This window comes from Suncus etruscus, chromosome 5, assembly GCF_024139225.1.
Source record: "Suncus etruscus isolate mSunEtr1 chromosome 5, mSunEtr1.pri.cur, whole genome shotgun sequence".
Taxonomy (NCBI): Eukaryota; Metazoa; Chordata; class Mammalia; order Eulipotyphla; family Soricidae; genus Suncus; species Suncus etruscus.
This window is the reverse complement of record NC_064852.1, coordinates 19,235,417-19,258,088: the sequence shown is the minus strand read 5'-3', so window position 1 is coordinate 19,258,088 and position 22,672 is coordinate 19,235,417. Positions and strand designations below refer to the sequence as shown.

The 22,672-nt window shown below is 53.4% G+C and overlaps 1 protein-coding gene across 1 annotated transcript in view; it reads right to left on the bottom strand.

Moving 5' to 3' along the window:
- NTNG2 (netrin G2) overlaps positions 1 to 22,033 on the bottom strand; it is a 47,960-nt gene extending 25,927 nt beyond the window's left edge. The window contains exons 1-2 of the mRNA XM_049774108.1: positions 21,965 to 22,033; positions 20,946 to 21,633 (exon numbers count right to left, since the gene is read on the bottom strand). Of these exons, the coding sequence (XP_049630065.1) occupies positions 20,946 to 21,158 (213 nt within the window). The 5' untranslated portion in view covers positions 21,159 to 21,633; positions 21,965 to 22,033. The remainder of the gene's footprint in view (positions 1 to 20,945; positions 21,634 to 21,964) is intronic.
- Between the last annotated feature and the right edge of the window lie 639 nt (positions 22,034 to 22,672).

The following is a 22,672-nucleotide window of genomic DNA, read 5'->3' as shown; positions in this document are numbered from 1 at the left end:
CTCAGGGTGCTCGGCTACAAAGCCAGCCTTGACCAAAATAGCTCTGTCCAACCCCCTGGAGCTGCCGTCCATCCCCCTTGCAGATCCTGGAGTGTGAAGAAAGGGGGCACCATTAAAGGGGGCACTGCATTGAGCAAGTGGAGAAACTGAGACTTAGGGTGGGTGAGACTGTCCTGGACTGGGAAGGAAGGTGGATTTCTGTCCTGGGGTAGCTGAAGATCTTGGTTGTCTCATACACAGTCAGGATTGCCCCGGGGTGCAGATGGATTATCTCTGTGTGTCACCCAAATGGAGAGTTGCTTTGAGCTCAGCAGCCTGCAGTGACCAGGCCTGAGGTCTGTCGGGGCACCAACCCTGCAGCTGCCCACACAACAGCAGGGAAGAGGCCCTTTAGCCCATTGGCAGGAACCATTTGGTGGGGGAGGAGGGAACCCAAGGTGGGAGCCAGCTCACCATGAGACATGGAGGCTGGGGGTAGCAGCTCACCCTTCCCTCCCCACTTCTGTTTTGTTTTGTTTTTGGGCCATACCCGGCGATGCTCAGGGGTTACTCCTGGCTGTCTGCTCAGAAATAGCTCCTGGCAGACACGGGGGACCATATGGGACACGGGGATTCGAACCAACCACCTTTGGTCCTGGATTGGCTGCTTGCAAGGCAAACGCCGCTGTGCTATCTCCGGGCCTCCCTCCCCACTTCTACCACCCCTATGCTTCACCCTGCAGAGTCCTGAACCCTACAAAGCCTACTGCGGGGTTGACCCCACCCCCATCTGCTCAGATAGGGCTTCTTTAGAGGTAGGGTGCAGAGACGCAGCTCAGCTGAGCTATGAGGGACACTTGTGCGCACCTGGAGGGGTGTCCCAGGGACGGGAGGGTCTGATACAGGGCAAGGAGGGAACCTGGCATTTTCACACCCCATATCTGAACCCACCAACTGAGGGGGTTCATGTTAGCAAAGCCTCCCACCGTAAGGAAGATGTCACAGGGAGCAGCCCAGGGGACCTACCTACCCTCTGTGCTCTGGGGATTGAACCAACCTTGACCAGGTATTTCCTTCCTCCAAAATTGGAGAAAACTGGTTATGGCAGCTTCAGTGGTCAGGCTGGGCACCAGTGAAGGGGTGTTGGGCAGGGTAAGGGGAGGCAACTCTGGGGGGGAAGATCCCCAAGATGATCTCTCTGAGACCCCTCCTTTAAGCTCACTGCAGCCTGTCCCATCCACCCTCCACCCAGCACTGACCAACTGTCCTTTGCCCCTCACTTCCAAACTGGTGTCACTGCAGCAAGCCTTGTCTCCCAGAGCTTCCCTGTCCACCTCCACCAGGAAGCCCTTCTGGCCTGGCTTGGTCTCTGGGGTCCCTTGTCCTGGGCTCTAGGGCCTCTAACAGTTCATCTGTGCTGAACCTCCCTCTGGGCCCGGGCTCCCAGCCACCACGCATGAGCTCACTGTGATCATTGCCATCATGTTAATTAGTCAGAGAATTAAATGGATCCGGCGCCTCTTGAATTGCTATTACCCCCCCTGGCTCCTAGCCACACCCACTCCACATCATGCCTTTTTCCTGGATCCTCTGCCCTCCCCTCCTGATCTCCCCCTCTGCTATCTTATTCCTGGAGGAGCCAGGAAGGGGGTATGGCCAGGTTCCCCTACACTGAGCCCCCTCCCCACCCCCAGCCCCACCAGGCCAGGCAGCAGATGGTCGGATACTAATGAATCAGCTTGTGTATTTACCATCCGGGCAGGCTGCAGCAGCAGCAGTGAGGACAGTAAATAAAGACCCAACCACGGCCAATGCAGTCCCCACTTTCTCCCAGCCCCCCAGAAGCTCGGCATCCCATTAACTGTTGAGGGGTATAGGGTATAGAATGAAGGCATGCAGGGCACCCTCTTTGCAACTATTTGCATGTATGCCTTTCCTTCCACTCTTCACTAGGAAGGTTCCAAGAAGTAGGCTGGGGTGGAATTCAGGCCCCAGAAATCCTATCACCTCTGAGAGCACCTTCAAGGTAGAGCTTTTTTTTTTTTTTTTTTTTTTTTGGGTGGGGGGGTCACACCCGGCAGTGCTCAGGGGTTACTCCTAGCTCCATGCGCAGAAATTGTTCCTGGCAGGCTTAGGGGACCATATGGGATGTCGGGATTCGAACCACTGACCTTCTGCATGAAAGGCAAACGCCTTACCTCCATGCTATCTCTCCGGCCTCAGAGCTTATTTTTTTTTATATTTTAGTTTTTGGACCACACCTAGTGATACTCAGAGATTATTCCAGCTCTGTGCTCAGAAATTATTCCTGGCAGGCCTATGGGGACCCTATGGGATACTGGGGATCAAACCCAGGTTGGCAGCATGCAAGACAAATGCCCTCTCTGCTGTGCTGTCACTCCAGCCTGGTAGAACTATTCTTTTTTCTTTTTCTTTTCTTTTTTAGTTTTGGGTCACACTTGGCAGTGCTCAGGGGTGACTCCTGGCTTTGTGCTCAGAAATAGCCCCTGGCAGACTCAGAGGACCATATGGGATGCCGGAAATCAAACCTGGGTCCATCCTGGGTCTGCCATGTGCAAGGCAAACTCCCTACTGCAGTGCTATCTCTCCAGTCCCTTGCAGAGCTATTCTTTTTTTTTTTTTTTGTTTTTGGGCCACACCCTGTGACGCTCAGGGGTTACTCCTGGCTATGCGCTCAGAAGTTGCTCCTGGCTTCTTGGGGGACCATATGGGACGCCGGGGGATCGAACCGCGGTCCGTCCTAGGCTAGCGCAGCAAGGCAGGCACCTTACCTCCAGCGCCACCGCCCGGCCCCTTGTTTTGTTTTTTTTTTTTTTTTTTTGGTTTTTGGGCCACACCCGGCGGTGCTCAGGGGTTACTCCTGGCTAACTGCTCAGAAATAGCTCCTGGCAGGCACGGGGGACCATATGGGACACCGGGATTCGAACCAACCACCTTTGGTCCTGGATCGGCTGCTTGCAAGGCAAACACCGCTGTGCTATCTCTCCGGGCCCAGAGCTATTCTTTTTTGTTGTTGTTGTTTGTTTGTTTTTGTTTTGTTTTGTTTTTGGGTCACACCCAGCAGCGCTCAGGGGTTACTCCTAGCTCTACGCTCAGAAATCACTTCCTGGCAGGCTCAGGGGACCATATGAGATGCCGGGATTCAAACCACGATCCTTCTGAATGCAAGACAAATGCCCTACCTTCATGCTATCTCTCTGGCCCCCGTGGCAGAACTATTCTTGAGACACGTACTTGCCTCATCCCTGAGACCAGATTCAGCCAAAATGAGACACAGCCCGAATAATGGGGCCCCAGGCAGGAGTGGGGGGGCTCTCCTAATGTTGTAGTCACACCTCTATCATCTAGGCGATGCTAAAACCAACCTTTGACTCTTCTGGAAGCAGGAACTGTTCCTTTTTAAAGACATTTCATTAGGGCTGGAGGGACAGTACAGTGGGGAGGGTGTTTACCTTGCATGCAACCAACCTGGGTCAATCTTTGGCATCCTATATGAACCCTGGAGCCCACCAGGAGTGATTCCTAAGTGCAGAGTCAGGAGCAATCACTAAGCACCACTGATGTGGTCCAACACACACAAAAGATAGAAATATGTATAAAATCAAAATGGTCCCCCAGATTCAAGGTCAGGAATTATCTTCAGAAAAATGCTAACATTCCACAATTTCTAGGAAAATTCAGGGGTTCCCAGAGCTCCCCTGAGAGGAAGCATCACTGCGAGTACGAGTTACTGGGGGAGCCTGAGGACACCTCGCTAGGCTCTGGGCTCAGGGCCGTGTAAGCTGACAGAGGTTGTGCTTGCTACCGAATCCCATCCTGTCTTGGGGGACAGTTCGGTGGGATATCCCCAAATAGCAGTGCAGAATTCTGGGACCCCAGTTACATAGGGGTCCCCCAGCAACCTGCAGGAGACAGAAAAGTGAGGCTGAGGCCAGACTCCAGGCATCACACATCAATGCTGGCCCCCACACGGCTCTGAAGCCTGAGGGTCCCAACCAAGGGGATATGAGGAAGTGTAACCCTTCCCCTAACTTCCAGTTTCCCTAACCTCTTCTTTTGGTATGTAAAAGCCCACCTGGATTACAGGGCCTTCACAGGGAAGTGCAGCACCTCGAATCTGTCTCTGGCCTCTCAGAGCTATCCAGGACCCCTCACATCTGTCTCCAGCCCCTGCAGGCCAAGCATTTCGAGAAGGACGAGAACAAGATTCTCGCAGGCACAGGGTCCTGTGAAACGTTTTGCCACTGCAGATCAGACCCACACAGCTCTGGAGCCGAGATGGGTGGGCTCCCAGCAGCCAGCTGCAGGACTGAGAGCAGTGGCCACAGCTGCAGGGTACTGAGTGCTGAGTTTTGGACTCCAGGCACTGCGTAAGCCTTGGAGGGACTGTGATGCTGAATACGCAGTGCGGACAGGCCTGACTGCTGCCTCACACCAAGCCATACCTCCAACGCAGCTGTGGGGTGTGAGGAGAGGAGCTGAGCCAGGCCTGTGCGGGGCAGAGCTAGCTGGGCACAGCCCTGGCACAGTCATGCACTGACTGCCAAGCACAGGACAGTCTCTGTTGGGCAGACAGGTTGTGGGCTCAGGGCCAGGGCTCCCCCTATTTCCCGCCACAACCTACCCAGCCATGTAGCCCATGCAGCTGCCTTCTCAGCCCTGCATGAGGCCCCCACTAGGGGGCAAGCACCCCCAGGATGACAGATTAGGGGCATGTCATGACCAACCCCAGCCTTGGGTCATGTTCACGGCCAGTGAACATCCATGCAGGAGTCCATGAGGAGGAAGGGGGTATTGTGTCTCAAGATCACTAAGCTTGGGGCCGGAGTGGTAGCACAGTGGTAGGGCCTTTGCCTTGCCCTAGGGCTGACCAGGATGCATGCAGGTTCGATCCTCAGCATCCCATATGTCCCCCAAGCCTGCCAGGAGTGATTTCTGAGCACAGAGTCGGGAATAACCCCCAAGTTCAACTGGGTGTGCCCCCCCCCCAAAACCAACAACAAAAAGATCTCTGGGCCAGGACGGTGGTGCTAGAGGTAAGGTGTCTGCCTTGCAAGCGCTAGCGTAGGACGGACAGTGGTTCGATCCCCTGGCGTCCCATATGGTCCCCCCAAGCCAGGGACGATTTCTAAGCGCATAGCCAGGAGTAACCCCTGAGTGTCAAACAGGTGTGGCCCAAAAACCAAAACAAACAAACAAGCAAAAAAGATCTCTAAGCTTGGGGGGCCAGGGCTCTCTCCCACGCCTGATGCCAGGCCTTAGGCCCCGCCTTCATGTTCAGCTGAACTCTGCTCCTTTCAGCCTGGCAGCCATGTGGGGCAGGATCAGATCTGCCAGTGGGTGAGACTGGCAGAGGGGGCTCAGGGAGTGCCCAGAAAATGGAGAGGTGGCCAGGATGGCTTCACTCCACTCTGCTTGAAGCAGGATAAAGGACACCAACTGAGCCTAAATGAGCATGCCTCATCTCCTGGCTCCAATCACCAAAGCCGGAACCTGACACCCTGTTTGTGGTTCAGCAACCCCCACCCCTGGGGTGGGAGGGCTCAGGGGTGCAGCCCTTGGGAGAGAGCTCACTGAGAGAGCCCTGAGGTGCTGGGGGAATTCTTTCTAACATGTTGTTTCCTACTTCTCGGTAAGGAAAGTTGCAGCAGGGATGAATAATTCACAGAGCGGAAGCAAAGGTCCTGGTGGGAGCCGCTTCTAATTCTGGCAGCTCTGACTCTGAGACTCTGAAGGTCTCTAACCCCCAATCCCATCGCCCCCACCCCACCCCAACTTCATTGATCCCCAGCCCTCCCGTGCCCCCTCTGCACCCGTAGGCCCCTGGACACTGGCAAGGTGACCGTGGGTGTGTATGAATCAGCGGAAACTGATCCCAGGCCCTCCTGGCCCCGCCTTGGACTTCTCTGCCCTGGCACCTCCTCCCTGCTCTGAGCTACTCGGGCTGGGGAACCCTGGAGCCCCGGGAAGGCCTTTTCCTGGACATGCCCTTCCTGGACATGAGCCCCCAGAAACCCCAGGAGGGCCCCACGCACTGGTCAATGCTTGGCCAGTCAAGGTGGGCGTCTCCCCCGTCTCAAGGGCAACACATCCTCTTCCGCCGAGGGGTCCCCAGTCAGCTCCTGCTCCCAGATTGTTCTGGAAAAGAAGGGGTGGAGCATCCCTGCATATGCAGCCCACTGGACTGCTGTACAAGCACTCTGGTGCGGGGTGGGGTGGGGGGACAGTCTCTTGCCCACACCCCAAGATTGTCCTCCATGTTGTCAAACCTTGAAGACCCTCCCTGAAGCTCCAAGCTACTCACATTCCTTCTGGCTCAGCAGCTGGGGACGAACACCTGACCCTGGGATGCCTGGCTGAGAGGTTGGTGCACCCCATCCGGGCCCGGAGAGATAGCACAACGGCGTTTGCCTTGCAAGCAGCCGATCCAGGACCTAAGGTGGTTGGTTCGAATCCCGGTGTCCCATATGGTCCCCCGTGCCTGCCAGGAGCTATTTCTGAGCAGACAGCCAGGAGTAATTCCTGAGCACCGAGGGTGTGGCCCAAAAACAAAACAAAAAACAAAACAAACAAAAATGGTGCACCCCATCCAGCAAGTCTGTACTATGACATGGGGTGGGGCTCTGAGGTGCAGAAGAACTTTCCTGAGCAACCCCAGGAACACAGGAATTCGTGTCAGGCAAAACCTTGCGTCTCTGGGCTTGCATGCCTTTTGTGATGGGCAGCTCACTACCTCACAGAGCAGAGAGCCAACTGAGTAGCTCTGTTCCTTAGGGGACTCTGGGGAGTGGGTAGCAATGCATGTCCCCCCCAATTTTGCTCTGAGGCCAGCCCTCTTTTCTCTGCACTTGGTGCTGTGTGCTTGGCTTGTGCTTTCAAACTGATCAAGAGACTGGGGGAACCCATAGAGCTGGCTGGCCTGTTGGGGAACACTCCGAGCTCCGTCCACCCCCTCCACCTCTTCCCTGCTCCCCCATCCAACCTGCTTCTACAAGCACAAACCCAGAAGGTCCTTCCAGCTGCTCTGCCTTGGGGAGTGCTTCACCCAAACTGCCCCACACTTACTTAAAAAAGGAGAGAGAGAGAGAGAGAGAGAGAGAGAGAGAGAGAGAGAGAGAGAGAGAGAGAGAGAGAGAGAGAGAGAGAGAGAGAGAGAGAGAAGGGAAATGAAGCCGCCAGGAAGAAGGGGAAATCGAGAAGGGTTGGAAGGGGAGGCCAGAGAAGGAGGGAGGGAGCTGGCTCAGGACTCAGCCGCTTACATTATTGATTCGGGCCCCAGAAAATGCTTAGAGAGAAGGAACCTGGTCCTGCTCTCTCTAAAAGCCTGTACAGAGCCTCTCTCTCCCTAAGCACAGCTCCCACAGCCTTCCCAGGGAGGCAGCACTGCTGACATGAATATTTTATCACCAAGGAAAAACGCAAAAGTGGCTTTGGGTTGTGGGGGAGGGGCAAGGGCTGGAGCCCAACAATGGGGGGTCTGAAAGAGTAAGGGGGGGGCCCAAGGGGCTGGGGGTCTAGAAGAGGGAGAGAGGCCCAAGGAGCTCTGCTGGAAGCTTGACCTTCCCAACCTGGCCCCTGTGCAAGGGGAAATGGGGGGTAGGCATTCCCTGGTTCTGGGGTCCAGCTCCTTCCTTACCTGCTCTTTTTGTTTTGTTTTATTTTGGGGCCACACCCAGCATGCTCAAAAATCACTCCCCGTGGTGCTCAGGGACCATATGGGATGCTGGGGATTGAACCCGGTTGACCACATTCGAGGCAAAAGCCTTACCTTGCTGCAATGGTAAGGCTGATGATAGCTGATCTTTAGCAAATGCTGGTGTGTCTTCAGCTCCCCTGCCAGCCCTAGGTCCCTCCTTTCAGAAAATCCAAACAGGGCAGGGAGGGGTGTCGGTGGTGTGGGCATTTGCTTAGCTGAGCTGAGTTCAATCCCTGGCATCCCATATGGTTGAGCCTGCCAGAAGTGATTTCTGGCTAAACAAACACACACAAAAGCCCAAACAAAGCTGGTCCTGACCCTCCTCCCCACCTCCCCTATACCCTAGGTTCCTCGGGGGATCTTTAGCTGCGCAACTCTGGAGCAGAATTTCTCAGCTTCTCCATTAAGAGCCATCTCCTGCTTTTCTAGGTGGAGCAATGAAGGTACAGATTTATCAGGGCTGGATTGATTTGGGGTGCGCTGTTTTCTGTTATTTCAGTAAAGGTGGGTTTCCAGGAGTAGGGGTGCACTGAGATTTTCTTTTTGAAATGGCCAAATAAATCTGGGAACCCCTGAGGTTGGAGATGGGCTCACCCCTTTGCTGAGATAAAGCCACAAAATAAATAAATAAACAAACAAATAAATAAATAAATAAAACTGGAGGAAACACTGCTTTTGGCCACTGCAATTTGGCGGAAGTTGATGACTTTTTTTTTTTTTCAGGCCACACCTGTTTGATGCTCAGGGGTTACTCCTGGCTAAGCGCTCAGAAATTGCCCCTGACTTGAGGGGACCATATGGGATGCCGGGGGGATCGAACCGTGGTTCTTTCCTTGGCTAGCGCTTGCAAGGCAGACACCTTACCTCTAGCACCACCTCGCTGGCCCCAGTTGATGACGTTTTTTTTGGGGGGGCCACACCTGGTGGCACTTAAGGTTAATCCTGACTCTGTACTCAGAAATTACTTCTGGCAGGCTCAGGGGATCCTATGGGATGCCCCTATCTGGACTGAACCCAGGTCAGCCATGGGCAAGGTAAACACTTTTCCGGTTGTGCTACTGACAAGTTCCTGACTTGATGACATTTTTGTGACCTTGCAAACCATGTGCAAAATTCTTCCCAGTTTTCTGGGGACTCTAGGGGTGCTTCCTTCAGACCCTGGGGCCCCTCCAAGTCCCCAGACTTTCCTGACACCCCCCATGACAGAGTGCTAGGAGGAGCACTCTGTCCTGAGTACCCAATTCACTGTGGGAATCTGCCTCATTTTTCTTCCCCAGCAAGTCTCTAGGTTAAATGTACAAAGGGGTGGGGTAGAGGTTTGGGGGTCCCCTCATACAGTATAGGACTCTCCTGCAACAGGGCTGTTTTAGGGGGTGGGGTGAGGAGACCAGTCCTTGCCAGTGGCCTCCAGCCCTGACCTGTTGTTGCCTCATGGGGGAGGAGCCAGGCTCCTGTCATTCATTCATTTATTCATTCAAGTGAATTCACCTATTATTTCCAAACATCTAGAGAGACAGATAGCAGCAGAGACATCAGCACTGGGGAGGCAAGGGCCCAGACCAGCACTCCGGCCCAGCTCTGAAGCAAGCCAAGTTGCCAGCTAACCCCCAAGCAGAACCCCAAATTCTGCACAGGTCTGGCCAAACTAGGGGTGCCAGGCACAGCTGGTTCAAAGAGGATCTCCATGGTGACCATTGTCACCAGCCACACCCCACTTTACCCACAGGACAGCTAGTCTGCTGTGAGGACGGGAAGTCCCCATGAGTAATGCCCAGGTCATCCTGTGGGGAACTGGAGGCTGGGAGGGATCTATGCTAGTGGGATTCAGAAGGATGGGAGCTGGTTGTGGGGAGCTGGCCAGAGGTCCATGCTGGCCTGATAAAGCCAGTGTCCTTCCAGGAAGGGCAGTGAGGAGCCAACACCCCCAGTCCCCACAGGGGTCCAAATCAGAGGCAGGGGCATATCCTGTACCACAAGCTGCCCAAGATTTGGGGGAACCAGCAAAAACTCCTGGGGGCAAAAGAAAGGCTTCTGAAACTGGGAAGCACCTGGAACCCCTGGGAACTCTGAGTCTTCTGGAGCTGGGGGTGTAGGAAAAAAGCCAAGGGATGTTCAGAGCCCCCAGTGATATCACAGTGCAACCGCTTAGTACACTTCTGGGGGGCTTTGACCCCTTCCCATGGTGGCAGGGTCCCTGGAGTACCCCATGATCCTGGGACAGGTGCTGGGAAGTCAGCCTAGGTGCCCTGAATTCTGCTAAGAGAGAGAGAGAGAGAGAGAGAGAGAGAGAGAGAGAGAGAGAGAGAGAGAGAGAGAGAGAGAGAGAGGCAGGGGAGCCAGAGTGGTAGAGCATTTGCCTTGCATGTGGCTGACCCAGGAAGGGTGCGAGTTCAATCCCCAATCCTCGGTATCCCATATGGTCTCCCAAGCCAGGAGCAATTTCTGAGCGCAGAACCAGGAGTAACCCCTGAGTACTTCCGGGTGTGGTACAAAAAATAAAAGAGGGAGGGAAGGAGGGAGGGAGGGGAAGAGGAAGGAAGGAGGAAGGAAGGAAGGAAGGAAGAAAGGAAGGAAGGAAGGAAAGAAGGAAGGGAGGGAGGAAGGAAGGAAGGAAGGGAGGGAGGACTGAAGGAACGAAGGAAGGAAGGGAGGGAGGGAGGAAGGAAGGACTGAAGGAACAAAGGAAGGAAGGAAGGAAGGGAGGGAGGAAAGAAGGAAAGAAGGAAGAACTGAAGGAAGGAAGGAAGGAAGGGAGGGAGGAAAGAAGGAAGGAAGGAAGAACTGAAGGAAGGAAGGAAGGGAGGGAGGGAGTGAGGGAGGGAGGAAGGAAGGACTGAAGAAACAAAGGAAGGAAGGAAGGAAGGGAGGGAGGGAGGAAGGAAGGAGTGACTGAAGGAAAGAAGGAAGGAAGGAAGGAAGGAAGGAAGGAAGGAAGGAAGGAAGGAAGCAGGCTGCATGGTCCTAGGAAGAGCAGTCCTGTGTCTTGGGGTGGCACATGGCCCCCCAGCTCCCTGTTCTTCTGCATCTGATTCCGGGCTGAGAATTGTCAGACTCCTGGGAACCGAGTGGGGAAGGGCAGCCCCCCATCTCTAGCTCATTGCTGGCCACAGATGTGGTGAGGCTGGGCGAGGGGCCCACCCTAAAGGTCAGTGAGCTCCGAAGGTTTTTGCAATCTGCATGTGTGCGCAGAGTCTGGGTTTGTTCAGTGTGTGTGTTCAGTACATGTGTTCCGTCTATGCTCAGTGTGATCAGTCAGGGTATTCAATGTGTGTGCAGCGTGTTCAGCATGCATGCACGTGTGTTCAGTGTGATCAGTCAGGGTGTTCGATGTGCATGTGTCATCAGCACATATTAACCATGCATATGAAAAGTGTAGTTTTGTGCATGTGTATGAAGAATGTGCATTTTCCCAGGAAACACTTCCTGCTGTTTAAGAGGGGTCTGCTGCCCCCCATCAGTAATCCTGTTCTGGGGTGCCACTCTGTGGCCTCCCTGCTTCTTCTGTGACCCAGATCCCTGGGGCCTGGTGCTGATGGCTCTTCTCACTTCTCTGGGTGTCTTCAAGTTCAGAAGCTGATCTGGGGAGACAGCAGTCTGAGGGCAGACAGATCCCTTTACTGCTTGCACTGAACTCAGGTCCCAAAGGTGATGGAAGAAAGAGCTCCCCAGGAGCACCAGGGCCAGCAGCAGCTTCAGAGTGAGCCCAGCTTTGTGATGGGGCTGCATGAGGAGATAGATATGGGCAGATGGCGGTGGTGGTGGAGAGGTAGCTCACTCCCCCAGAACCTGCAGTTCCCAAATGCAGGGGTAACCACCGTGCCAGGTCAGGCCACATCACTGTTATAGTCACCTACAGCATCTTCTGGGGGATGATGGACCCATGGGGTCATGGCTCATCCCCTTTCATTTGCTGACCCATGTGGGGACAGATGGACAATATGAGAGGTATCAGGACAGAAGGATCCAGAACCCCAAGAGAGTGGTTTGAATAATAGTACATTAGGGAGAGCGTTTGCTTTGCACGCAGCCAACTGGATTCAATCCTCGCCATGCTATAGGGTCCCTCGAGTCTGCAGGAGTAATTTCTGAGCACTTAGCAAGGAGTAATCCCTAAAAGCCGCCGGTGTGGCCCCAACCTTCCACCAAAAAACCCAAAACAACAGATCCCAGAGACGAACTATGCTTGGGAGATGAGCCAGGACTCAGGGATAGCCAGTCCCAGGGCTGGTGGGGGCAGCTCAGAACATCCTGGACACATCTTCAGGGTTTAGAAGTCTGACTCCTTTGTTCTTCTCCCTGAGAGTAAAGCACCCTTCGGCCACTACCAGACACATGGGGCCCCGCCATGAGAGTCTGGAGTACAAGACATGGTGGGCTGGGTGGGACAGACCAACTTGTCTCCAGTTGTGCACAGGCAGGTCAGACCCTCTAGTCCGAGATCCCCATCCTTCCTCCTAAGCAAGCTTGTCGCCTTCCTGTCATATGATGGTGGGGGCCTCTTGGAAGTGTGACCTAGAATCCCAGTCACATCTGATGGCTATGGCCACTCCTGCTGTGACAGCCCCGGGCAGGGCTCACACACCCCACTGAGCATCCCTGTGTTAGAAAGGAGATACTGACTACCCCAGGGGCTGCAGGGGCTCCCAGATGCCTCTGTTGTCCCATTGCCAGCATGTGGGGTGACATCCCTGGACTGAGGGGCTGAGGAGACGTCATCCTCAGAACCCTAATGTGCTGTCCCAGGACCCCTCACTAGGGGCTAGAAAAGGTAGCCCATGCTTTCAGGTGTCAGTTTCCCAGGCAGGAAAGGTAAGGATAAACTTTGGGACTTTGTTATGAGGTTCCCAGCACCCTAAGGAGTTCCTATGATCCTGGAAGGGCTGGAGGGCCACACAGCCAAGGTCAATGCCCCTAAGGGTTGAGAGATGTCCCAAAGGGCTATGGTGTCACCATGAGGGGTCCCCAGCCCTCTGGGCATTGTTGAGAAATCCCCCAAAAGTGCCTCTAATTAGTTTATTCCCCATGAAGGTCCTTATAGGGACAAAGACACCTCTAGCCTCAGATGGCTCTCAAACCCTTTCCAGACCTCCTCTGTAGTCATGGGCACATGTGTGCCACCTACCATTGACAAACCAAGTCCTGAGGGGCAGAGGGGACAGAGGCTGGGGGTACAGAGTGGGGCCGCAACCCAAGGAAGTCACGGCTCCTCCAGAGCCCTCTGCCATGGAGCCCTCTGCAAGCTTTCAGCCAGAAAAAGAGAGGCAGAGAGGGAAACAGAGAAAAATGGGGGTGTGGGGGGAGGCGAATTTGAGCCTGGACTCTGGCACTCACCTCTGGAAGCTTGATTTTTCTCAGCTTGGGTCAACAGGACAGGACAGGAAGACATAGGAAGAGATGGGATGGGATGGGATGGGACAGAAAGGGACAGATGAGATGGGACAGGAAGGGATGGGACAGGATGGGGAGGGATGGAATAGGATGGGATAAGACAGGTCAGGACAGGAAGTGACAGGAAGTGACAGGAAGTGAACAGACAAGATGGGACAAGAAGGAACGGACTGGGGTTGTGTCTCCACACCAGCAAGTCGCTTAAGTCAGAAGTCTCTAGGACACATTGTTCCCTGAACACTCCTGTCTTCAGCACCAACTTACGAGCACAGAAGCATTCCTGCCTAGGGATGGTGAAGTGAGGTTCCATAGGGCACCAAGAAAACAGAGCAGGGAACACAGTCTCTCTCTACAGATGGTGCTGACAGGGCTGGGGACCCCCTCGATAGAGGGGTGATCTCCCCCATACCCTAAAAGTAACCCAGCCTGAAGCAAAGATTGAAAAGCAAACAAAGCTAAAGTACAAAAGCCAGAGCCAGAATGATAGCACACCAGGGTGGGTGTTTACCTTGCATGCAACCAACCCAGGTTTGATCACTGGCTTCCATAGGGTTCACCAAATCCTGCCCGGAGTGATTCCTGAGCACAGAGCTAGGAGTAACCCCTGAGCACCACTGGTGTGACCCCCAAACCATAAAGCCTTAGATGGAAACCTGGGGGTGAGCATTCATGGCCGTGAGGATATCAGTGTGTCTTACATACACAAGGAACAAGCCACAAAAGGAAAACTAGACCAGTCTGACTGAAAATCCTGAGCCCAAAGAAACAGAGAACTTTGCAAATCATCCATATCACAAGGATCCTGATCCCACAGCTATTATACAAAGCATGCACCATCCAACAACCAAAAGGCCCCCAATTCCAAACGGGCAAAGGTCATGCACCAATATTCCTCCAGAGAGTCAGCCCCGCTCATCATGACTCACTAGGAAATGCACATCCACACCCCAGTACGCTACCACTTACACCCACAGAACTGGCCATAATAATAACAACAACAAAGCCAGAATTACACACTGGGAAGGATACGACACAGTGGGGACTCGTACTCGGCCGATGGGGACGCAAATTGGGGCAGCTGCCTTGGAAATCTGTTTGGCAGAGTCACCCAAATTCCAATCTACAATTACCATATGACTCAGTCACTCCTCCTGGAGGTATAGATAGACCCAAGAGGGAAAAAAAAAAAAAAAAACCAAAATCATTTTCCACTGCAAATGCCTATATAAAGGTCCTTCCCACTGCTGCACACGAGCGCCACCAAGAGGAAACAACAGGGTTGTGCAAGGATTGATCCAAGAGGTACTGGGGGGGCGGGGGGAGAGAATATTACTCAGCCTTGAAGAGGAAGTTCTGCACAGGATGGGCCAGAATCAGACTGCAAGGAAGAAGCCAGGCATAGAATCCAATAGACTTGATTCCATTTGCCAATGTTTGGAATTGGCTGCACTGTAGTGCCACAACTGATGGGGTAGAGGGATATGGGGGAGCTGCTGGTACTGGGCATGGGGTTTCTGTATGAGGAGGAAAATATCTTGGAAGCAGAGGGAAGTGGTGCTGGCATTCTGTGAAGGTGCTAAATGCTATTGAAATCTGGCAAAAAAAGAGAAAATGTGATGTTACGTGGTTTTTACTGTGGTAAAAAATTAAAATGTTCAACTGTTAGTTTCATTGCTTGGAAATTTCACCTCAATTAAGAAATGTTTAAAAAAAATAAATTTGGGGGGCCAGAGAGATAGCATGGAGGTAAGGTGTTTGCCTTGCACGCAGAAGGTCGGTGGTTTGAATCCTGGCATCCCATATGGTCTCCCAAGCCTGCCAGGAGCGATTTCTGAGCATAGAGCCAGGAGTAACTCTTGAATGCTGCCGGGTGTGACCCAAAAACCAAAAAAATTTTTTTTTGTTTCAAAAATGTTTAATTGCCTTCCTGGGGCCAGAGTGATAGCACAGTGGGAGGGCCATTTGCCTTGCACTTGGCAGATCTGGGTTTGATACCCGGCATCCTATAGGGTCCTTCAAACTTGCCAGGATTGATTCCTGAGTGTAGAGCTAGGAGAAACTCAAGTGCTAAAGATGTGGCCCATAACTATATGAACAAACAGAAGACAAAACATTTGGGCCTGGAGAGATAGCACAGCGGCGTTTGCCTTGCAAGCAGCCGATCCAGGACCAAAGGTGGTTGGTTCGAATCCCGGTGTCCCATATGGTCCCCCATGCCTGCCAGGAGCTATTTCTGAGCAGACAGCCAGGAGTAACCCCTGAGCACAGCTGGGTGTGGCCAAAAAAACAAACAAAAAACCCCAACAACAACAACAAAAAAGAAGACAAAACATTTAACATCTGTGCACTGTGCTGAATTTCATCCTGAGAATATTATACTAACAGGGTTTGGAACAAAGAAACTGCCAGGTACTATTCAGCACAGTCCTCAGACCCTGACTCTGCATCAGGGGTACCCCCTTTTATCTGAACCAAGGCTGTGTCCCAGCCAAGATTTCCCCGAAATCTTAGCAGGCAGCTGGCAATCACAGGAAGTGCAGGATGAAGAGCCAAAGCTGGGTGTGCTCAGGCACCCAGGCATGTTTGGGATCCCCAGAATGTTCCATTGAGTTCCACGCTCTGACACTCCATGCCCTGCCAGCAGCTGGTATTGGAAACACATTTTCACATGTTTAAGCAAACCAGCCACAGCTACAATCAAACTCACCCAAGGCCAGAAGCAGCCATTTCAGTGCCTTCACCAGCACTTGGGCCCTATAAGGAAGGATTTAGTGTCCCTCATGGGAATGAGGACAAACTCTGGGAAAGAAGCAAGTGTTGCAACTCTACCTGGAGTGCCACTATCTGCCCAGCACACTTGGCACCACTCCTGAGTCTGCCAGGCCTTGTGCCTACCCTAGGCCTGGGCCTTCCTCACCTGATGGCTCGCACGACCTCAGGCCAGTCCTGCTGCACCACTTAAGGGTGTCACTTGGGTCTTTCTTCCTTGAAACCTTCCAAAACCTTTGACCCTACCTGACCCCACCATTGCACCTCCAGAAAATGGGGCCTTCGGGCCCCCTAATCCAACCTGCTTTGTCCAAGAGTCGGATTCAGGGGTGACACATGCCAGCCTTCCACTGCAGGTTCTCCGGCCCCAACTCCTTTAATTCTTACAGCTTCTATGGGAGAGGAGTCTTGGAAGAACCATGCCCAGTTTCAGAAGAGAAATCCAAGGTTTAGGCCCGGAGAGATAGCACAGTGGCATTTGCCTTGTAAGCAGCCGGTCCAGGACCAAAGGTGGTTGGTTCGAATCCCGGTGTCCCATATGGTCCCCCGTGCCTGCCAGGAGCTATTTCTGAGCAGACAGCCAGGAGTAACCCCTGAGCACTGCTGGGTGTGGCCCAAAAACAAAAAAACAAACAAACAACAAAAAAAAAACAAAAACAAAAACAAAAAGAAATCCAAGGTTTAGGGTAACTCAGGACTGAGGCAAAGTCTCACCATAACCCATAGGAATGGCACAAACATGAGTCCTGCTGTGAGCCTGGGGTCTGGGGAAGTTGAAGAAGGGGGTTCAGGGGCATTGAGCAGGTCAGCGGAGTCTGCAGGATGGACCCAGCTCAAGAGCACACACCTCTGGCGGGAGGAGGTACCTGGGTGGGGCCGTGTCACATTAAATGACATCTGTGACCTTGGTTATATCTGATGCTCCATGTCAAGGCTCAAGGTGAGGGAAGCTGGAGCACCCCAGCACTCGCCTGCCACCTGCATTTTGAACCCAAGGAAGGCAGGAAGCAGGCTCTGTGGAAGAGCTCAGAGGTGCACATCAGAGGCTCCCTGCTTCTGCTTCCAGCCTAGGAAGTTCCAGGCTGCCCTGGTGTTCAAGTGTCTGCAGAGAAGGATGTTCCATGTTCTAGGTCTCAGGATGGTGCAGATGAGGCATCAAAATAGAGCAGGTGAGATGTCAGGATGGCCTAGATGAGGTGTCAAGATGGTGCAGACGAAACATCAAAATGGTCTAAATGAGATGTCAAGAAGGCCTAGATGAGACATCAAGATGGCCTAGATGAAACATCAAGATGGTGCAGCTGAGATGTCAAGATGGCGCAGGTGAGATGTCAAGGATGGCCAGATGTCAGGATGGCCTAAATGAGGCATCAAGATGGCACAGTTGAGATGTCAAGATGGTGTAGATGCCCTATCAAGATGGCCTAAATGAGGCTTCAAAATGGTGCAGATGAGGTATCAAGATGGCTTAGATTAGGTACTTGTGAGTATCCAGGACCCCATGTTGCAAAACTCACACCTCACTCTAAGCATGATGATAAGCTTTGTATTCAGAGTAATTTTTTTCTCCCAGGACACTGGTGGGATGGACAAAGCGGCACCACTATTACAGAGGGGGAAACTGAGGCTGGAAATTTTCAAGAATTGCTCAGCCTGAAGGTGGCAAAGCAAGGAGACAACTCAGATCCTAAAGAATCTGTGGCTGTAGCCAGGGCTGCCACCAATCTTCTCTCTAGAACCTTCCACCATGGGGTTTTGTAAGACGATACCCAGCAATTAACCCCAAACAAAGATGTTCCCCCATCTTCCTTTTTCCTTTAAACCTATCCCTTTAATATGTTCAAGTCCACTTGGATAGGTACTTCTCTTCCCCATCCCACTCTGGACCTTCCCCCTCCTGATGAATGGGTACAGGTTTAACAAAGAAAGAGTCTGGCTTTGGTGCCCAGAGAGTGCCACGAGGCAAAAAGCAAACTGACTCAATGAGTCTCTCCTGGTTGGCTTGGTTTATTAATTCTTCGCAGCTACCTACTGTCATCAGACCCATCCGCCTGGGGGTGGAAACACGGTGCGTAGGATGATTTCACAATGTGGGGAGATATTTTACAGGTTTGACTGCAGTTGAAGACATATACTCAGGAACTATTCCTTCCTGGCGATGCTTGGGGGACTCTACGGAAAACTAGGGACTGAACCTGAGCCAGCCTTGTACAAGGCCAATGCCCTCCCCATTGTGCTATCGCTCTAGCGCTGTTGGGTTATTTCTGTGATGTATCTGGATCTCCCAACCACCAGGCTCTCTTGTTTCAATGCAGATTCCAACTCTGCGGGTTGATGGTGGGGGATGCCAGGGGCTCTGCATTTCTCACCAGACTTATTTTTGGGAGCCATGGGCAGGCTGGGCTTTGAGGCTGGTCCAAACACCAGCCTGCTCCAGCCTGGCCATTCTTCCTCACCTCTGCATTCCGAGGCTCAGGGACTGACGCTGGTCTCAGGCACCAAGAGGACCTTCTCTGGTTGGGAGCCATAGGTGGGGCAGGAGCATGAAGACCTCCTTCACCCCACCATAGTCTTATTAAAAATTTGCCCTTGCTTAAGACTCTGCTGCTGCAAGTTTGTCCTTATTCTTTTCATTGTGCATTTAGAGCCATTAGGCTTTATTTTTCCTTTTTGTGTGTGTGGGGGTCACACCCAGCAGTGCTCAGGGTTACCCCCTGGCTCTGTGCTCAGAAATTGCTCCTAGCAGGCACGGTGTGTGTGTGTGTGTGTGTGGGCGGGGGGGACTATACGGGATGCCGGAATTCAAACCACTGTTTGGCCTCTTGCAAGGCAAATGCTATCTCTCCGGCCCCAGAGCCAATAGGCTTTTATTTATTCATTTATCTTAGTCTCCCTTCTCCTGCCCCTTCCTCACGAGTTAGAATTTACAATTTCACTTTAGGTGCCTTTCAGGACAGAAATCAAGGGGTGAGGGATGGGAGCACAGAGGGTCTCTACCCTAAATCCCGAAAAAGGCCTGTGGACCCTCTTGTACCCTTGAGGGGGCTCAGTTCCAGGGTCCTAATGAGGTGGAAAACTCCTGCTTACAGGCGGGGGTGGGAGTGGGGGGCTAGGGACGGGGAATCCCTGGTTTGCAAAGCTGAGGAGGGGGGAACCTGGGACCTGGGCTGCCGTTAGGGCGCCCCCTGGTGGCTGGTCAAACTCGAGCTTCCCTTGAGCTCCAGGACCAAATGTGCTCAAGGTAAGAGACTGGCCAGGAAAACTGTCCGGGAAGAACTGTGACCCAGGACATACAAGGAGTGCACAGTGGTAGCCCCCAGAGCTTGCTCCACAGTCCACTTTACAACAGAAGAAACGCAGCCCAGGAGGCAGGTTGGGCCATGGGGTAGGCACACACAAGCTTCTGGAACCTTCTAGAGTGGGTGCCCTTGGCAGGAATGAGACTAATCTCTCCTAATCCCTAAAGCAGGATCAGCAGGGTGTGCCCTGAATGTGGCCCAGAGGTGACAGTGAGGCACAGGCACAGGTCCTGCCCTGGGCAGCTGCAGACCTTCTGGCCAGGGGGCTGAGTCCAGCAAGATGCATTCTCCCTGCAGAAGCCCCTCTTCCTTCCTCCCCTCCCCAGGGATCCTTTGTAATCTGGGCTGAGATGGGGGGAGTCCCACCCGTGGTGAGAATTTAAATACCTAAATAGGGGTGGACTCACAGAGCCCCAGCTTTGTGAAGATAGTTTCCCAGGATAAAGGGAGCTAAAAGCTCCACTGAACCTAGGATTTGGGCTGGGCCAGTCTCAGACCCCAGGCAGGGGTGAAACTCCCCACCCAACCCTATTTCTGGGGCATGACAGGGGCTCTGACGTGCAGCCCAGAGTTGAATTTGGCTTTGACCTTGACCTATAGGGGTTTCTTCTTCCAAGACACACATCCCCATGATTCCCCGGGACCCTCATTGCAGCCCCAAGCTTGTGTCCTGGGCTCCTCCTTTCCTCTCCTGTCAGCCACGATGAACCACAAACAGTGCTTAGGCCACTGATAGCTTATGTCCCATGGGCCCCCCATCAACACCATGACCTGAGGCACCCCGAGCATGACCTTAATCCCCTCCTGCTGATGGGGAGGCCCCAGAATCCTGCTTGGGCCAGGCACTTCTGGGGGACAATTTAGCCGGACCTTCACTCAGTCCCAGCTTCACCATTTCCTGTGGCAGTTGGGGGTCTCAGTATTGTCCCCAGCAAAGAAGGCCCACCAGGATGTCTCCGTGCTCACCAAGCACAGTATATCCACATGATTCATAGCACAGAAACCACGCAAGAGGGGTGTAGAGTCTCCGCCTACTGCTGCTCCCTCCTGTCCATCAACCTGGCCCAGACATGACAACACACCCAAGGGGGTCCAGGGCCAGAGTCCCCACCCTCAGCATCAGTGGCCAGAGACACCGGAGCTGTAGGTCTAACTGGGACTCAGGTGATAACACCTAAACACAGCCCACCCCTTGTCCCCCTTAGCCAGTCACTGCAGCAAGAATGGAGCTGACAGATCAGGGCCCACTCACTACCCCCATCCTGTTCTTGCATTGCATTAACTCTGCAGCCCTTGAACCTGTGCTTGCAAGGCCATTGTGTGGCATGAGCCCATGGCCACGTGGCACAGGGTTTGTCCGGCCTGGCCAGGCAGAGTGATAGGAAAGTGTCCAGGGCACTGCCTGGCAGGTCCGAGAGGCTTCTTCAGTCCAGGGGGGTAGGCAGGGTACACGTGGCAGCCTGCAATGGCTAAGGTCCAAGGGTGATGGCACCCCCATTGCGCATCCTCAGCTGCCCCAGGATGCTGATATCTCCAGGTTAGCATAAAGACATGCTCCCAATTCAAACAGCAGAGCACAGGCCTGAGCAATAGCACATCGAGAAGGGCATTTGCCTTGTATGCAGCTGAGCCAGGTTTAATCCCTGGCATTCCACAGGGTCCCCCGAGCACCACCAGGCATGAGTAATTCCAGAGCTGAGAGCCAGAAGTAAACCCCTGAGCATCATCGGGTGTGACCCAAAACCCAAAACAAAACAACCAAGAAACCCTGCAGAGTGGGTGGCCCGACTTACGTGGGAGCAGAACCTCTCTGGGGGGTCCCCACATGTGATGCCTGAGGGCTCCACCTTCACCCTGACGTAATCCTTCAGGCGCATCACCTTGGGCTGGCAGGCGTAGAACTCCCAGGTGGGGCCCTCGTCCGTGCTCACCCACGACTTGCAAATGTCATAGTCAGCAGCGGCCAGTGAGAGCCAGTGCAGAAGGACGAGGAACAGGGGCTGCATGACTGTGGTGCCTGCGGGTCCCCTAGCAGAGGAGCAGCAGCTGGGTCAGCGGGGACCGGTGGCCTCAGCATGGAAGGACTGCTGGAACTGGTGACACTGACGCCAGATGGTCTCGGGGCCTCGGGGCTGGGTGGCCGACGGGCGGGTGGGACGCTGCTCTCTTTCTCTCTCTCCAGCAGGCAGGAGGGAAACCTCAGAGTCAGCTTTCTCCTGCGCCTGGGCACACCCCAAAGTAGTGTCCTCCTAACCTTGTCATGGTACCTCCCCCCCGGCGAGATGAAGCTGATCAGATGGGGGGGGGGCACCTCTCAAATTGTGACAGTGGATGGAAATGGGATAGGGAGCGACTCCGTGGGGACCTGGCCCAAGGCCGGATCCGATGGCTTTGAAATTTTTTGTCCTTCTAATCAATCCAGGTCTTGAAAGGGCCTTAATGTGGGCTGTGCTCAACACAGCTGCAGCAGTGCCCTTTGGCCTGTAGGGTCAAAGATAAAATCACGAGAGAATGAGTGCGGGGAACTGCACATTGGAGAAACACACACACACATATACACACACACACACCAGAACACACAACACACATATACACCACACACACACACACACACAGCCCCCAAGAGGGACTGGCCTTGGTGTCTCACACCAGTTAGTAACAAGATTTCACAGAGGCTTAAAGTGACTCTGATGTGTGGCTGGACAGAGACATGAAAGAAACAGCTCTCACAAGGTGTGTACTAGGGCCACTCTGCCTGGGTTGGGGGGTGGTGACAGACATGGATGGGGGGGTGGAGGAGGAGTCCTCTAACCTTGACCGGGTGCCATCAACAGCTTAGGATGAAGTTTCCAAAGCACCCGCTCTCCATCCTTCCAGGTACACTAGCTTGTCTTTCATTGTAACCGGGAGGGAGAGAGAGAGAGGAGAGGAGAGGGGGAGATCATTAGCAACAACACCTGCAACAAATTAAAGAGACCGAGAGAAGGACGCTGAGGAACAAAAGTGACTGGCAAAAAATGCACAAAAAACAAAACAAAACAAAAAAACAACAACCCAGGTTGCATTAGCAAAGTCTCCCAAGGAAACTGGATGCTTTTCATTAAATATTGGAGTTGCACATTTGGAGATAGGTGGAAAAAAGAGGGGTAAAAATGGTGGGGTGTGTCTGCTCCCCATTCAACACCCCAGGGGTAGGCGGCCAGGGCTCTGTGGGGGTCTGTGGCTTCCAAAGACATGCCCCAGAGCCAAGATTTAATGGTTGGCTTTCAAATACCACGAGTCACAAGTCAAAATGTCAAAGTCGTTAGCACACCGGGACTATGTGCCAGCAAGTGGGCGTGCGTGGCAGATAAACAGAGGGGCTGTGACATCAGTCAGCTGCCCAGAGAAGGTGGCTTCCACCCCAGATGGGAAGGACCCTGGGGCTGGAGCAGGAGGAAACTACTACATGACATGCGACAGATCACTGTGGATCTGGCCCTGAGGGTCTATGTGCTCTGGATCACGCTTGTAAGCAGCA